Source organism: Hemicordylus capensis, chromosome 10 (genome assembly GCF_027244095.1).
Source record: "Hemicordylus capensis ecotype Gifberg chromosome 10, rHemCap1.1.pri, whole genome shotgun sequence".
NCBI lineage: Eukaryota > Metazoa > Chordata > Lepidosauria > Squamata > Cordylidae > Hemicordylus > Hemicordylus capensis.
Genome location: NC_069666.1, coordinates 3,046,080 through 3,063,134, shown reverse-complemented (window position 1 = coordinate 3,063,134; position 17,055 = coordinate 3,046,080). Strand labels below are relative to the sequence as shown.

The window sequence follows — 17,055 nt, the reverse complement described above, 5'->3', positions numbered from 1 at the left end:
TAATCTAAATAATGGTTTCACTATCCACAGTTCCCCAGCTGCTTTAATGCACTCCCTACCACGGAACTAGAAGGGAAATTTAAGAGAATACCTTATTCAGCTCAGCTATGTCCCTGCAATACAGGTGCCATTGAAACTACTGCCCATGTTTTGCTTTATTTTTTAAGGATATTCAAATAATTTCTCTCCTTTTTAAAGTAATTTATCCCAGCCATACTGATATGTTTTATCTACAACATTTATTGTCTGACCATAATGATGCCATTTCTTTAAATGTGGCTAAATTTTGTTTTATAGCCTGCAAGATACATCAGCGATGTCTACCTTGATGTAGCTTCATTTTGTTTACTATAAATTGTATGATTGCTATCTGGTCAATGACCGTAATAAAGTATCAGTTCCCCAGCTGCTGTCGGGAGTACAATTCCCATCATTCCCAGCCACAATTTATTGCAGCAGGGGATGATGGGAGTTGTACTCCAACAGCTGGCAGGACTCCGGTTGGTCACCCCAGATTGTCTGAATCTAGCCTTTGTTTCTGGAAGTTCAATATCCATGTGTACAACTACAAAGACTGAACAGTTACCATGATGGACCACTTTCAAACTGAAATTTTATTCAAAATTTTTATTCAGATCGCAAATACAAAAATGAGTGCTTGAATCTCAAATGAAGTCACTAAGTGGCAAAAGTATATAAAGAAATGTAAATAATAGCAACATTGGCACTTTTAACCATTTTTGAAACTAAATATTCAATGAAATTAAATGAACTTCCATACATAATGTAATTTGCTCATGATATATTTACACACACACACACACTCTGCATGGATATATATCTATATTTTAAAGACCATTCTCTTTAAGAACACAATTGTGAAGGCTTTGGTATCAAAAATTGTCTTGGTTTTTTTTGTGGTTTTTTTGGAGAATGTAAATGAGTCTTCCACAGTTTCACCTCTATCACCCAAATTAATCCCGTCAGGAGTGACATAAGCAAGCGTCTGTAGTTGCATTTCATTTAATGAAACCAATCCGGCTGAGCTCAAGGAAACAGTTCTAACCGGTTAAAAAGGAAGAGGCAGATAGGAAAGATGTGATTGCAAAGGAAGTTGGGGGGCGGGGGAGAGATTCTCCGGATGAGGTGAGAGTGAGAGTCCAGAAACTACTGCGGCTCCTGCTCGCTGCTGGCTTGGAGGTTGGCTTTCTGGACTTCTAGTTCTTCTGCACTGACCATGGAAGGATCAATTGCAGCGTATCTGGTACCGTGGAACTGGAGTAAGTGGATCTGTTGGGACAGGATAACAGGCAAAGTAGTTCCAACAAGCTCTTGCTGACAAGTTACAGTATTCATAGAAGCAGAGAAGCCTGACTTATACAGAGACTGGCCCTTGGTCCATTGAGCTCAGGACAGTCAACACTGACTGGCAGCAGCTTCTCCAAGGTTACAGGGAGGGGTCTTTCCCAGCCCGACCTGGAGATGCTGCCAGGAAGTTAACCTGGGACCCTCAGCATGCAAGTCCTGCAGGACATTCTAAAATGAATGACAAGGAATACCCACGGAAGTGCACTGGTTCCTTCCAAATGGCCCTGGAATTGGCAATGGCTCTCCATGGTCTCAGGCAGGAGCCTTGCCCAGCCCGACTTGGGAGAGCCTGCCAGGGAATGGACTCGTGACCCTCAGCATGCAAAGCGGAAGCTCTACCAGTGAGCTATGGCACCATCTTTTATTTTACTGTGGTAGGAAGAGGTGCTGCAGCTCATCAGCAGCTTCCCTTGGTCTCCACGGGGTGCTGTAGTGCACCACGAGACGCATATGTCGTGTTCTGGAACCTCTCCAGACCTGGCAGCTGTGTGGAGAAGCACATTCTATAGCTGGTCTTGTGGCAGCCAGCCTGACTTGTCCCCTTACCTAAGCAGGGTCCGCCCTGGCTGCATATGAATGGGCAACTTGATGTGTGAGCACTGGAAGATAATCCCTTCACAGGATGGAGCCACTCTGGGAAGGAGCATCTAGGTTTCAAGTTCTCTCCCTGGCAGCATCTCCAAGATAGGGCTGAGAGAGACTCCGGCCTGCAAGCTTGGAGAAGCTGCTGCCAGTCTGGGTAGACAATACTGAGCTAGACAGACCAATGGTCTGACTCAGTATGTGACAGCTTCCTATGTGCCTATCTGTAATAGTCGTCGTAGATACACCTGAACCACCTCTCAGTCGCTGAAGATGGATTCCACCTTCAAGGAACAAGTCTGGTGGACAGCTCTGTTACCATTACAGATGGCAGGGAAGAGGAGAAAGCAGGCCAGGGTTCTTAAAACCTTTCCACCCCTCCTGCAGCCCAAAGTTAACTGGAGGCTGCTTTAGCACAGAAAGTCTTCTTACTCATTTTCCCTTGAGCTGTAGGACATGGGGGGGGGGGGAGTTTAACCGCCACCCATCCCAAATCCCTGCTGTAATCACCTGGTGCCCCTTCAACAATGCAACACCACAGCGCCGGCATCAAGCCCCCTTCTCCCTGAAAGTGCAGGCCACGTCCTGGGTTTCCCAGCACATGCTGGCGCCACCAGACTTACTTGGATATAGAGGTTGACTTCAGCGCTTCTGCAGAGGTAAGGGAAATTGCCTCCCGTCTTGAGGTGGGCTCTCCTGGCATTGGGGTACAACTTATACATTTCTTCCTTGGCTTCAGTTGAAAGAGCGCTCTGGTCAAACACCTAGAAAAGGAGCAGTCAGTCGTTACTAGAAACCTTCTGCAAATACCATGCAGTCTGATGTGGAAGTCTCGGGTGTTTCTTTGTCAGTAGTTTGGGGGAGAGTTTAGTCTTGTGGGAGCCAGCATGAATTGTTGTCTTTGCTAAGCAGGGGCCACCCTTGTTTGCATTTGGATGAGTGACTGTACGCAAGTGCTGTTGGCTGTAAGATATTCTGGGGCCGTAGCTCAGTGGCTGAACATCTGCTTTGCATGCAGAAGGTCCCCGGTTCAATCCTTGGCAGCATCTCCAGGTAGGGCTGGGAAAGAATCCTGCCTAAAGCCTTGGAGAGCTGCTGCCAATCAGTGTAGACAATACTGAGCTAGATGGACCAAGGGCTTGACTCAGTATAAGGCAGCTTCCTATGTTCCTATGGTTGTGGAGTTCAGTTTGAATAGATGCTGCTATGTATGCATAGCCCCATGGTTTTGGAAGAGTGCCTGTGTTCAACATAGCCAGGTGCACCCTCTTCCATGGCTTCCAGCCATGTCCCCCCAAAACAGGTCACTACCAGACAGATAAGCATAATAGCTGGAAAATCAGGGCAGGGCACCCAACCAAAGGCCACTGGGGCTTGGGATTATGGGAGTTGAAGTCCACTAACATCTGGGGGCCCAACGTTGAGGACCCCTGGCTTAGAGGGCCAAAGGTTGCCCTCACTTCATTCTAAGCTCCCTTCTGCACTAGCTTTAGGTGTGCTATGGCATAGAAGATGATGAAATTATGACAGCAATGAATGCGCCACTGAGAGACTTTCAAGGCCAAGTTGAAGACAGATCTTCCTGGAGAGAATCTATCTATGTGATCACTAAGAGTCGATATCAACTTGACAGCACTTAATCAATCAATGACATTAATGCCAGAGCTGTTCTTGGTTCTGTCTCTGCAAGCACGCCCTCTTCTGGAGACTGATGCAATGCTCAGCAAATTCAGTTTCCACAAGTCACCTTGCTTACTACTACAAAACTGGCCATAAGAACAGCAGCTGTTGCTCCCCTACAACTGGTACTCAGAGGCATCCTGCCTTTGAGGCTGGAGGTGGCCTATAGCCCTCCGGCTAGTAGCTGTTGATAGACCTCTCCTCCAGGAAGTTATCCAAACCCCTCTTAAAGCCATCCAGGTTGTTGGCTGTCACCACGTCTTGTGGCAGAGAATTCCACAAGTTGATTATGTGTTGTGTAGGCCAAAACGAACCTACTCCAATGGCATCTGTTGCCAGGAGTACCAGCCTCTTGGAACTGCTGAAGAGAAACTATATGGTGGCACAGCTGTATTTGCAAGCTCTTCTAAACCCTTACATGTTATCCTTTAATAAGACCCGGCATCACCTTTGGAATATGCTCAAGAGGTGCTCTTTCCCCAACCCCACATCGCCAGAGTAATGAGAAATGGGTTACTTACATCCATGATAGTGACAGGAATGTCTCGGATTTTATGAGGTTCCACATAGGAATTCTGGCAATTGAGGGTAAGTCTTGAAGCAAGTTCACTTTGGCCCAGGCTTTCCAGCTTTCAGGGGGGAAACAAAAAGTTCTAAAATTATTCAGTTGGTTTAACTTGCAAATGTGGCAACAAAGCCAGGATTACCTTGGGCACATGATAAAACTTGTTTGTCCTGTCTTGTGTGTTTTCACCAACTATTAAGGGTGTTTTCAGCATGCAAGCTTTACAAACCACTCTCAGTCATTCATTTCCAACAGTTGGAAAGCCTCACCCTATCAACCATGAAATCGATTCCATCGGCCATCTCTGGGTCTACAGGACCAGATGCAAAGTTCCCAAGAACAATTTTCTTCAGCATAAAGGCAGGCAGTAGCCAGAAGCTGGGGAAAAGAATTTGAGGAATAAAAGACAGTTTAAGGATAGATCTGCCTCTAGGAGAAGAACCAGATTAGTACTAGATTAAAGAACACTTTGGACAAGCCTGTTTTTTGCAAAAATTAGCACAACAAAATGGTATTAAATGCTCAGTTTTAATTTGATTTCATTTGGGGCTTGTAAACCGCAAGTAACTGTTTGGCCAGGTTCAGAGGAGCGGGTTTGTTGGATGGGAATGAGCCAAGAGTGTGTCCACGTGTTCCCTCCTCCCCTCAAGCACCCGGATCAATTCAGAACTTCCTGGTTTGTTAAACCAGAGTTTCCCTGTGAAATTCAAACCAGGAAACTGGCTTTAGAAGTCACTCAAAACCAGGATTAAAATGTGGACATCATAGCAAACTTTGGCTTAAAAAAATCAAGCTCTGAATTCAGCCAGGTGTGCGAGGGGAAAAGCACCACCTGGGCACACCATGTTTTAACTTGTTAACATAACTGTGGATTTTTTTTTTTTTAAGGGGGAAAAAAAAAACAGCTTTGCAAAGCAAAGGCCAAGGTGCATTTGCTACTAATCCAAAGGTCCACCAGCGGGGCATGACTTTCACACTCCAACTACGCCCCCCGCCTTGTTTAGTCTGAGTCTCACCTGTTTGCTGTCCATGTTTGGTTGAAGATTGAAGTGTCGCTGAAAGAGTTGCACAGAATTAGAGACTGAACTCGGGGAGATTTATGGGTGTACTCCGCAAACTTCTGGGCAAGGAAGCCTCCCAAAGAAGCACCAAAGAGGTGAACCTGATTTAAAAATGCAAATGAGAGGTCTGAGAAATATGTTGCAAATATATTTTTTTTTAATTTATCACACTTATAGCGCCACATCCAAACGGCTCTGGGCAGTGCACAACAGTAAAAATAAAACCCACAAATCAATCCTTATAAAAACAACCATTACAGAACAATTTTAAAACAGCGTAAAACCACTAACAATTAAAGCATTTAAAACAGATTAACAGCCATGCCCTCAGCTTCTGCCTGTAGGCTCCCAATGGCATCTGGTGGGCCACTGTGTGAAACAGGATGCTGGACTAGATGGGCTTCCTTGGGCCTCATCCAGCAGGGCTGGTCTTATGTTCTTACTGCATCAACTATTATAAGCTAGTTTAATTTTGCAGATCTGTTATGATTAAGATCAACCAAATTTAACAGAAGCCATAAGACGTTCCTTAATGTAAAGTGGTCCCAAAAACAGTGACAAAGATTAATCCAAAGAAAATGACGGCAGTGATCTCTCACTTTGTTGGAGCACTGAACATTATGTCTTAATAAACTCTAGGCTTTTTACCTAACATTTTTATTGTAAGCACAGCCTATTTGTCAATCTCAGGGCACTAACTTTATCCAGCTGGAGATGGTCTAATAATTTCCTGAATCCATCGCAGAACTCAAAAAGATCCCAGTAGACTGGATACTGTAGCTAAAATAATAAGAAAAGGAAGGTTAAGATCACATCTTAAGGGAAGATCAAATCCCAACACATTTACAAAGGATAGGAACATAGGAAGCCAGACAATTGGTCCAGCCCTCCTGCAGATGTTGGCCTACAATTCCCAGAATCCTTGACTACTAGCCACTATGGCTGGGGATTATGGGAGTTGTAGTTCAAACACAGTTGACCAGGGCCCTAAGCCCCTAAGCTGACCAGGGCCCTAAGCCCGGTCAACAAAGACTGGCAGAAACTTCTCCAAGGCTGCAGGCAGGAGTCTCTTTCTCAGCCCTACCTTGGAGATGCTGCCAGGAAGGGAACTTGGAACCTTCTACACGCAAGCAGGCAGGTGCTCTTCCCAGAGCGGCCACATCCCCTAAGGGGAATATCTTCCAGTGCTCACACTTCTAGTCTCCCATTCAAATGCAACCAGGGCAGACCTGGCTTAGCTAAGGGGACAAGTCATGCTGGCTACCACAAGACCACTACACTGGGGGAGAAAGTGAGAATTCCATGGCTGTGCTGAAGATACTCACAGCAATGACTCTGTAGCCCCATCCAGACAGGGCTAAAATTTGCTGAAAGAAGACATCTGCAGTCCCACTGACAGGAGGGAGAAAGATAAGGGGGCACCTGATAGTCCGGGGTCCTGCATCATAGAGTGACCAAACTTTACTGTCATCGTCGTCTACTATAATCTGGAAGACAATTCAGAGAACAAAAGGTGATCTTTATCTAACAGTCCTTCTCTGCAGCCACTTAGGGGTTAGCCTTTAGGCCTGCACTCAGTCTTAACACTGTCACAAACACTGCTCTTTTATTTAACATCCAACCTGGAAAAAAGATCCTGGAAAGCACTTGGTCAATGTTTTTGGACATTTTAATCCCAAATATATGAATAAATAGTCCTAACAGTAGTACTAGCTGCCCAATTAGGGTTCTGGGTTTTTTCAAGTGGACCAATACAGCTACCTGCAATTCTTGTTTGTTTTCACAAGATGGTCATTTTGTAGCAAAGCACTGTGGGGAAACCACCATACAATACTCATATCCAGTGTTCCCTGCAACGGGGATTCCCAGATGTTGTTGACTACAGCTCCCAGAATCCCCAGCTGCAATGGCTTTTGCTTGGGGATTCTGGGAGTTGTAGTCAACAACATCTGGGAATCCCTGTTAGAGGGAACGCTGCTCATATCTAACACAAGATCATGGCTCGCCATATCCAGGAAGTGTTCTGGAGTGAGTGTGATCTCAGACATGGGGGTGATCACAACAGGTGCTGAAGTGTTCACAAGACAGGGTTACCATACCAAAAAGCAAGGGGAGGGGCCATTTATGTCAGAACTACCACCATTTCAGTAAAGGTAAAGTGCACCATCGAGTCAATGTCGAATCCTGGCGACCACAAAGCCCTATGGCTGTCTTTGGTAGAATACAGTAGGAGTTTACCATTGCCATCTCCCGTGCAGTACGAGATGATGCCTTTCAGCATCTTCCTATATCGCTGCTGCCCGATATAGGGGTTTCCCATTGTCTGAAAAACAGACCAGCAGGAATTCGAACCGGCAACCTCTGGCTTGCTAGTCAAGCCATCCCTGCTGTGCCATTAGGTGGCTCACCATTTCCGTACAGGCTTCAAAACACTTTTTGTGAAATGTTTTACTCTACATTCTGTATACTCGTCTTGCAAGTGTTAAGGTCCCTGCCCACAACTTGTCTTCAAGGACAGTGAAGCAATTTGCTAACAGAAAGCTGCATCCATTCATTACTTCATGTTGCCAATGATACAGCCCTTTAAATGCAATCTCAACGCATACCTCCTAATGTTTGCATTGCCTACCTAACACATTGCTGAAGAAAGAAATGCAATGGCGAAATCTCATCAGCTGCTCTTCTGTCTGAAACCAGCTCCACAACAAAGCCGCACAGTTTAGCGATAGGAGGTATCGTGCACTAGCAACATACATAATGATGCATATCTTACAAGAGTCAGAGATGTTATATAATTATACCTTGTAAAGACAGCTGGAGACCAGACTCCAAACAAGCTAACAAACCATTTTTTAAAAGCCATTTTCTTCCCCTGCCTTTGACACAACTGCCGCTAGCCCCGTCCGACTGACAGAGTCTGGAATCCAAGTTCCCTGTTTTCTGAACAGCAGCTCAGGACACAGAAAGGTCAAACATGCCCAGTGCAAAGGTTGGGTATGCCTAGCGTCCAAACACAAGCATGGAGGTCTGCCATGTGAGCTTCAAGACATTTTACTTTGGAACAGAGCCAGCCCTCGCATAATAGATACAAGCAAACCTCAGACATCCAGCAGTCAGCCTGTCTGCCTCACGGCATCGCCGAAGCATGAGACCAGAAGCACCCTGTGGGCGGGGAGGAGTGCTTCTGCTCTAGTAGGGTCACAGGATGCAACATGCAGCCACCTTCTGTCTCTAGGTCTGCAATGAAAACGACACTAGAATGCCTCTTACCACTATTTAAGAGCCGGGTTTTCAATCTTGGGTCACCAGACATTGCTGGACTACAACTCCCACCATCCCCAGCCACAAAGGCTCACAGTGCTTACTCAATACAGTGCTCACGAAAACTGGAATAATGGGGGGGGGGGGCAGAGCAGGGTGACCCTCAACTCTGCCAGAGTCAGTGGCTGACCATTCCTCCTGAGTGGCCCTACTGACTTTCAGTAGTCCTTTGGAACAACTCTGTCCTGAGCCGTACTGTTGGGTAACTTCGTCTGGATGCCAGCCAGTGAAAAGACCTCATTAGTTTCAGTGGCAGTAGGTGGCATCCAATGTCGTGTGTGTGTGTGTGTCCACTTGGATCCTGTGCAACTTTAATAGCAGCAAGGATTTTGTTTCCCCTCTGCTTCGACTGCATAACCCATAAGAAAAGCTCTGCTACATCAGGCCCAAGGAAGCCCATCTAGTCCAGCATCCTGTTTCCCACAGTGGCCCACCAGATACCTCTGGGAAGCCCAAAGGCAAGAGGGGAGGGCATGCCCTCTCTCCTACTGCTACTCCCCTGCAACTAGTATTTAGAGGTATCTTGCCTCTGAGGCTGGAGGTGGTCTACAGCCTTCAGACTAGTAACCCTTCGGTTGGCATTAAAAGGAAAGCACCTTGCAAACCCTCAGACATGTCTGCCTAGACATCTGCAGTTCACAATACAAGCTGTACTTGCAGGAGCATGTGAAAAGTCACATGCTCCTAGGAAAGATTGCCCAGCTCACCACCCACCCACCGCGCGACCCTGAATCCAAAGCAAGGCTACTATGCAAAGAATCCAGAAGCCAACAGAATCCTCAAACAGCCTTAATTCCAGTTCTCACATATAGAAAAAGAACATTGCTCAGCATACAAAAGTTGAAGGGTAATCATGTTGGTGCCACGGGGGTGAGAGAACCCGAGTCATAGTAGGACAAGACCTTGATTGGGACTAAAATGACTAAAAATGTCACAGAGTCATCAGCAAGCTTTTGAATCCTCTAGAAATCAAGCTGGATGTTGAGAAAAACAAGGACTGGGGTCGGGGGTGGAGGGAGGGGAGGGAGAGGAAACAGAAGGCATGAAGCGGAAGTCCCAAAGCCAACCAACCGTTTGTCATGACCTTCAGAGGGGGGTGTAGGAGATTTTAGGCAGACCTGGATTAGGCCAAGGCCTCCTGCAGGTGTTGGACTACAACACCCATCATCCCGACTACTAGCCACCATGGCTGAGGACGATGAGAGGTGTAGTCGAAACATAGCTGGAGCTGTACAGCACTGAATTAGACCCTGTGAGATGCAAAGCAGATTTCAGGTTGCACAGAAGGCTGCCAGGGCAAAGAAACAACAGTGCTGGTTTTCTAGCCTTTTTTTTTTTTTTTAAAGAAGAAAATCTAGCAGTTACTCGGACCTGCCCCCAGTGCTAACACCACCACACAGGTCCCTTGTGAGGCAGAGAGTGTTTTATTGGGATCAGAATCTTCTGGGGAGAGGACTGTCCTCGCCGTTCTGCTGAACTTCCAAGCCCAGAACAACTGCGAGGAAAACCCATGACCTCCTCTCGACAGGACAGGAGCAGGAAATTGTCCCTAAGGAGGCACAGCAGGAGATCAAGGACTAAGGCTGCAATCCTATTCACACTTACTTGAGAGTAAACCCCACTGAATGCAGTGGGACTTACATCTGGACATACAGATACAGGACTGCCCTGAAGGGGCAAAGCAGCCAGGTTCTGGCTTTTGAAACCCCTCTCAGGCTTGGAAGCTGTACACTCCTCCCTGCCTGACCATGGCTTCTTCAGCATTTCACAAGATATCACCGTTAGGCTGGGGGGGAACCACACAGGAAATCCTGAACAGAACGAAGACTAGAGCCCTGGATTCCTGACCTCCCACCATTCTTTAAAGCACAGGGACATACTTGCTTCCCAGGCACATATAACGAACCGGCTCGCTTTGGGAGCTCATTAACCCCATAGCAAAAGGATTCTCCCAAAACCAAGGGAGCCGTGGGGATGCTTGTCAACACAGCCTTAGCATGTGCAGCCTGTATAAGCAGGGGTATGCACAACATGTGGACTACATTTTTTGATCGCTAAGCACATTTCACCTGAAGGGTTAATGTTAAAAAAATCCCCAAACGTTCTCTGAGCTGGAATCTGAGCCAAGGAAAGCAAATATTTCTGTGCTTACAAAAGGAGCAGCCTTCAGTGATCCTTTGCAACTAGACGAACAATTGTCAACAGCATTTGGCTTCCCTTAAAACAGAGACAAAATAAAGGATCAAGGATCAGGTTTAGAGAAAGCCCTCTAATGGGCTTCTTCAAAGGAAGAAACTCAAATTTAGTTGGGGCATCGAGAGCAGGAAAGGCCTTAACATATTTAGGCATAGCCAGATTAAGACTGGGGGTGGGAGAAAAATCTTAGAGCCTTTTCTCCAGGGCACTGTGGCCATTTCTCTCTCTCCTCATAGAAACACATTAAACTTCAATCCCAAAGCATTCCTAAAACTGAAGAGAAAGAGGTCCCCGAACAGAGACTGCGAGGGAGGGGATTCCGGCACAGAAGTCATTGGGGGCAGAGGTACAGCATGGAAATGCCTCTCCAACATCCTTCCATGTTCATGAAGCCTAGAGAGAAGCTCTTTGGTTTCAAACCAAAGCAGGACCTTTAAAAGAGAGCAAAGATTAAGCATCCAGGGAAACTCGCCTAGAATGCAAGATGGCCAGTTTGGAAATTCCAATGAAGATAAGGCGGCACAGGCACGCTGCTGTCCATATAGGTCCCCCTGGGCTCTAGTCGCCTATGCTTCGTTTGCACGAGGCACCAAGCAAGTCCTGCTTTCAAGACCTCTTCCGCTTTGCAGCGAGCTGGTTCATTCTCTCTCCGCCACACATCTCTCAGGGGAGAGCACAAACCACATGAGAGTGCTGAAGGAAGGCCAGAGGCCCTTTGCCTTCACACTGCAGCTGAGGGGCTGCCCAAGTGCAAGTCTCGTGATGCCTGGCCAGCCCAGTTCACCACAGCGAACTCCGTCACCCAGGTTTTTTTAAAAAAAAAATACTCATGATCTGAGAGAACACTGGCCCCGTGCTCCCAACACTGCTGCTGTGGTTGTTCCACTACGTAGGAGTTATTTGCATTATTGCAGTTCAGTGTGCTCAACAAAATCTTGAAGAGGAAGAGCCAGAGCTTTTCAGCCCAAAGAAAGCCTCCTCAACACACAGGCTCATTTAAGACTAAGGGGGACGGATGCTGCCTTGGGCAGAAGCACCTCCAAAGCCTGCTATACGATTCACTCCAGTCACACTCCCCGCTGGGCTTGGAGCAGAACTCTCCTCACAGAAGGCAAGTTCCCACAAGTCTCTTCATATGACCCTCCCTTTGTGTGGGTGCCATGTGGTGCACAAACACAGAGTTACTCAAGACAACGTGTGATCCAAAAAACATTGCCTTGCAGAAAGCTCCCTCTCCCCCACCTTTTTGTGGACATGCAGCAGATGCTTTCCTCAGTTGAGCCCCACCAAACTGCTATCTTGCAATGCAGTGGACCATACAGCTTTTTGTGAACCGCCCTGAGCCAATTTTGGGAGGGTGGTATAGAAACTGAATGAATGAATGAATAAATAAAATAGTTCTGCAACATCATCTATAACATCTCTTTGTAAGCCTCACGTGGCTTGTGCTCAGTCCTCGATGTGGGGGAGGCAGAGGAAGAATTACAACAGCCCAGTGTGGGCTGCAGGAAGGAAGGACAGATGAACCTTCCTGGAAGGAGGACTTTTCAAATACTCTACACAACAGCCATCATCTCTCTACAGTGCAATTCTTCTGAAGAATACAAGCGGATCTGGTTGGAGCTCAAATGCTGAGGATCACTGCTCTCAATTCTTGGAATGGTCCAGAGAAGGATCCTCATGGCAAAGCAGGGAGAATCACGGGGCCTACACAGAAGCCACAGACCACACAGGAACACTGCACCAAACTCCACACACGGATGGACAGAATGCAGCTGTCTAGGGATCAGGTTCTTCTCCAGGCATGCTTGCTTGCCGTGCTCCCAGTTTACAGTAGAGGTGCTTTGGCAGCAGCCTTAAGATCTCCCTCCTATACATGCCCTCGGGCTGGCTCTGCATCAGGCGGTGAATTAAGGGCTGGACCTACCTTTTTAAGAGGAACTGTACTTCTGAACCAGTTATAGTCGGGAGAGATTTTAATCTCTCCCATGATGGTAAGACGAAGCCAAGAGAAGAAAAACCTGAAACACACAAAGAGAATGTTTCAGACAAAGTACGGAAGTCCAAACCAAAAAGACAGATGTGTATGCAAGGGAAACTTTCAACTTCAAACAGTTGATTATTCTTCCTCTTCTTCTGCGTGGTTGTTTTTTAAACTTTGTGCCAGTTATAAAACATGTAGAAATGTTCAGGAATGGGTGGGGAAGGGGGTGGGGGGGGGGAGTGGGCATTTAAATAGGAGGCAACCAACCATTTGTTTTTAGGTCTGGGAGCCCAGAGGCCAACTGCCTTCCAAAAATACATCCCGGATAGAGGAAGGACAACTGCGCATAAGAGAAGACAGATGATTGTTGCTGTTCTCCATGTAATATAAAAGCCAGCCAGTATAAGCACATTTGGGTTAGGATTGTGTGTCAGAGACTGGCAAACAGCAATATTAAGGGAAACGGTACTGCAGAAGAGGCCTTAACATTAAATCAGCACTATGCACTTGGGTCTGGTCTATAGTGTGGGTTTGCCTGAGAATCCAACTCCAAGCACCTGTCTTAGCTCTGTGACCAGGGAGGTGCAATTAGAACTTTTCTGCTTTCCTCGTGGCTTGCAAGTTCCTTTCCCTTCTCCTTTGGAAAAACAACAACAACCTGCCTCTCCAAATGCTGCAAACATTCAGAGGTCAAACTCAGAATCCAGCATGCCAATCAAGAGTGATTTTTAAAAATATATACACTGTTCATACACTGTACTGATTTGGAAATAGAGCTTTCAGGAAACAGGCCTTCGCTTTTAAAGCACATTCCAAGTGATCCATGTTAATATGTGTCTTGTTACACCCATGACAGATGCTCATGGGGAACACAGGCTGCCAAAACCATCAAGACATGCTTCAGAAAGAGGAAGCATCTCCTTCTCTAAGGGGTACAACTAACAGAATAACTCCATTCTCTTCAAGAGCAGCTATCTCCACCTCTCATTCAGCCACTTCATTCAGACTGAATAACACCAGTGAGAATCTGCAGCCCGCAGCTGAATGCAATATCAACAGGAGCTGATCCACTTTTGAGCGCCCCTCTACTGATATGCCTCAAAACAACTCCGTAATAAGTCTAGAGCCCTACACTGAACCCCAAAACCTTGGTAGGTACAGTCAGCACTGTGATATCAGACCGCTTACAGAACTAAGCCCACAGATTCCGAAGGGGAACCTGATCCCAATCCATTTGGGGAAAAGCAGGCAGCATCTCTTAATTAAAATCACCACTGAGACCCCAAACATTGCTTTCCACAAGATCAGGTGTGCTAACTGGAGCTGGGAAATAGAAAGAGGAAAAACCATTTGAAACACACACTGCAGGTCAAGGATTATTTCCTCTTCCTGCTCTGGCTATAAATCCCCTGTTGATCCCCTAAGAATGGAATGAAGGGGAGTTAGCTATTCAGTCTTGTTGCCATGCCATGCTAAAGGCCTTCAGCCTTACAACACAGGATTATTTTGGACCTTATCCCTTTCAAGGGATATCTCCGACTCCCGCCAGGAACAGGTTAGGCTGCCTATATTCTAATCATCTATAGAGATTCAACATAATTTTAAAGCAGGAGGCTCAGCCAAGAGGCACAATGACCCTTTCTTTTTGGGGTTTGATATACTTTAGAATATGCACTCGCTGCTTTCTCAGTACAACCCCAGCAGCCCTACAACCGCAAATGTACCAAAGCACAGAACTGGATGAGAGCCTCAAGATGTGAACCCAGGGGCATCATTAGGTACTTAAAAGGCCTAGGCCCTGGGCCCACAGCCCACCCTCCTTTGATACTTAAACTGGAGGAGACAAGTGCTGTATTGAGGGCTAGAACACCTTTTGCTGGAACCACTCACCCCCCACTGACCCCCAAAAGATGGTCAATGAGATTTCAGGACTCTAAACTCTAATTGGGGGCCAGAGTCCCATGGGCCACCCCACAAGTGATGGCCCTGCATGGGCCAAAACCTCATTTCTATCATCCCCTAGCTATGCTTGATGATCAACAGAACTGCAGCACTAGAGACATCCAGACCAACCCTTAGCTCCATCATTGTAGGCCCCAACACTCTTCCATCAGCCCCCTGTGCATTACAAGTCACTTTGGGAACAATAAGGAATAAAGGTAGCAAACAACCCAATTTTGCAACACATGGGCCAAAGCCCTTGGGGACCCAGACTTACAAACTCAAGAGTCGAGAAGATATCCTTTTCTGAAGTCCTTGGATAAAACCACACCCACCTTTTCTGAGGCTCCAGATCCTCACATCATAGCACTCCTCCTTTGTAATTCCTATAACTTTCAGGAGTCCACCTCTCCCAACTTTAATTCTCATTTGGCCCTAGACCTCACCTCTCTGCCTCCATTATCCAGAATTTTGAATCTTTCAGCTACCCTTGATAATCTCCCAGGTCCCACCGGTTTGCCCTTTAACAGGGATTCCCAGAAGTTGTTGACTACAACTCCCAGAATCCCCAGCCAAAGGCCACTGCAGCTGGGGATGCTGGGAGTTGTAGTCATCAACATCCAGGAAACCCTGTTAAGAGGGAACCATCCCACACTACCACAAAACGAAACCAACCTTTGTACTTACCCATTTGGCGGCCCCCACTCCCGCAGTGAGGTTACCCTCCACCCAACCATCTTGCTGAATAAGAACTAACTAGGAAGATTCAGAATTATCATCTTAGAATCAACTGCGCGGTTAGCATTTATGTTGCAAAGCAATATATAAACATTCTTATCTTAGAAGGGCAAAACATAGCAGGCTCTGAACAGGTTTTAAAAACAACAGTTGCAATAGGCTAAAAGATAATCTAAATACTACAAACTACGATTACAAATGTTTATAAACTAAACACATGATGGATAAATAGAAATATTCCTCTTACAGTCATTTAGCTGTCTTGAGTAAACAGGAAGTTTCAGAACTGGTATCATCATGGGAATAAGTCACATTTTTTTGTTAAAAAATAGTATATAAACATTCTGATTAAGAATGGTAGTTCATATGCATATGCCTCTTTTTTATTTATCATATTTGTTTTTATCATACTTTTATCATCATTTTAAAAATCATATTTTTGACAAAAGCACTCTCAAAGAGATTTATTCCAAGGCAATTCTGAAACTCGCTGTTTATTTCATTTGTTAACAGACTCGTCTATCATCTGTTACTCTAAAACTATATTGTTTCATAATATTATTTCATATATTATTTCACAATACTGTTTCATAATAGCAGAGGACAGAATGCTCTGAGCTGGTTTTAGAACAACGGCTTGTAAAAAAGTTACCTTTAAAATGCTCTTGTTGCTGTTATTATTATGGGTATCGCGCAGCCCCACTTCCTTGGGGGGCTCCAGGGCACCCTCCTTGCCAGACCCGCCCCCTTAGATTGGTGGGGTCCCAAGGACCCCCCTCCACCTGGCGGGGCCGCCCAGACTGGCCCACCTCGGAGGAGCCCCTCCCTTCCTCCCTCGGATGGCTCCTCCACTGAGGTCCGGGAGTAGGGGGACTCGCCTTCCGGCGTCCCGTTCCTACCGGTTCTTCTTGAGCCGCGAGGGGGGGGGAAGGAGGGAGAGCGGAGTGGGCGTCCCCTCCTCCCCGCCTCAGTGGTACCTTCCCAACCGCCGCCGCTGAGTCCACCTCCGGCGGAGCAGCGCTTCCCAGTCTCGCGGCGCCGCTAGGCGGGGACCAAAGGTAGACGCCAATCTCCTGACGTCACACTCTCAGAGGGCGGGCTCTATGGAAGGCTCTGAAAGCCAGGAGGAGGAGGAGGCAGGGAGGACGTAGAGATAAAAACCCAAGCAAAATACCAGAGGAACATATCCAGTGGTCTGCTTCAGAAACCTTCGGTTGCGTGTTTTTTTAACGGCCCCTTCAAGGAAGCTGAGCCTTACGCCGCGAGTCAGACCCGTGCTCCATCTAGCTCAGTACTGTGGGCAGTGACTGTTTATTAAAGTTTATATTATTATAATAAAGTTTATTGATTGATTGGCACTAACTGGCAGCGGCTGCCCGAGGTCCCTCCCAGGTCTAGCTGGAGATGCTGCCAGGGAGTGAACCACCTGAGGACCTTCCGCTGTTCTTCCACTGAGCCACGGCCCCGTGAAAGGCATGGAGCCCTATTAGGTCCTCCTCCTGTGGCAGCAGCCACCCCTGGGCTTAACCACCCTTGCCTCGTCGGGCCAAGACGGACGACAGACAGACAAGACAGACAGACTGACTACCTTTCCCGTCAGGCCCGCGCGCCCCAGGAGA

General features: G+C 46.8%; 1 protein-coding gene across 4 annotated transcripts; it reads right to left on the bottom strand.

Moving 5' to 3' along the window:
- Window positions 1-593: 593 nt before the first annotated feature.
- SPG21 (SPG21 abhydrolase domain containing, maspardin) lies at window positions 594-16,978 on the bottom strand. 4 transcript variants are annotated; one of them, XM_053272004.1, is made up of 9 exons: window positions 16,800-16,978; window positions 12,701-12,794; window positions 6,582-6,743; window positions 5,956-6,036; window positions 5,212-5,357; window positions 4,465-4,573; window positions 4,152-4,259; window positions 2,574-2,714; window positions 594-1,290 (listed from the first exon to the last, which is right to left on the bottom strand). In XM_053272004.1, the coding sequence occupies exons 2-9, from the start codon at window positions 12,761-12,763 to the stop codon at window positions 1,168-1,170; spliced, it is 933 nt and encodes a 310-aa protein (XP_053127979.1). In that variant the 5' UTR covers window positions 12,764-12,794; window positions 16,800-16,978; the 3' UTR covers window positions 594-1,167. The 4 variants fall into 4 exon arrangements, with proteins under 4 accessions (XP_053127979.1, XP_053127978.1, XP_053127977.1 ...); XM_053272003.1 differs by lacking the exon at window positions 16,800-16,978 and adding an exon at window positions 16,336-16,506; XM_053272002.1 differs by lacking the exon at window positions 16,800-16,978 and adding an exon at window positions 16,089-16,504.
- Window positions 16,979-17,055: the final 77 nt, after the last annotated feature.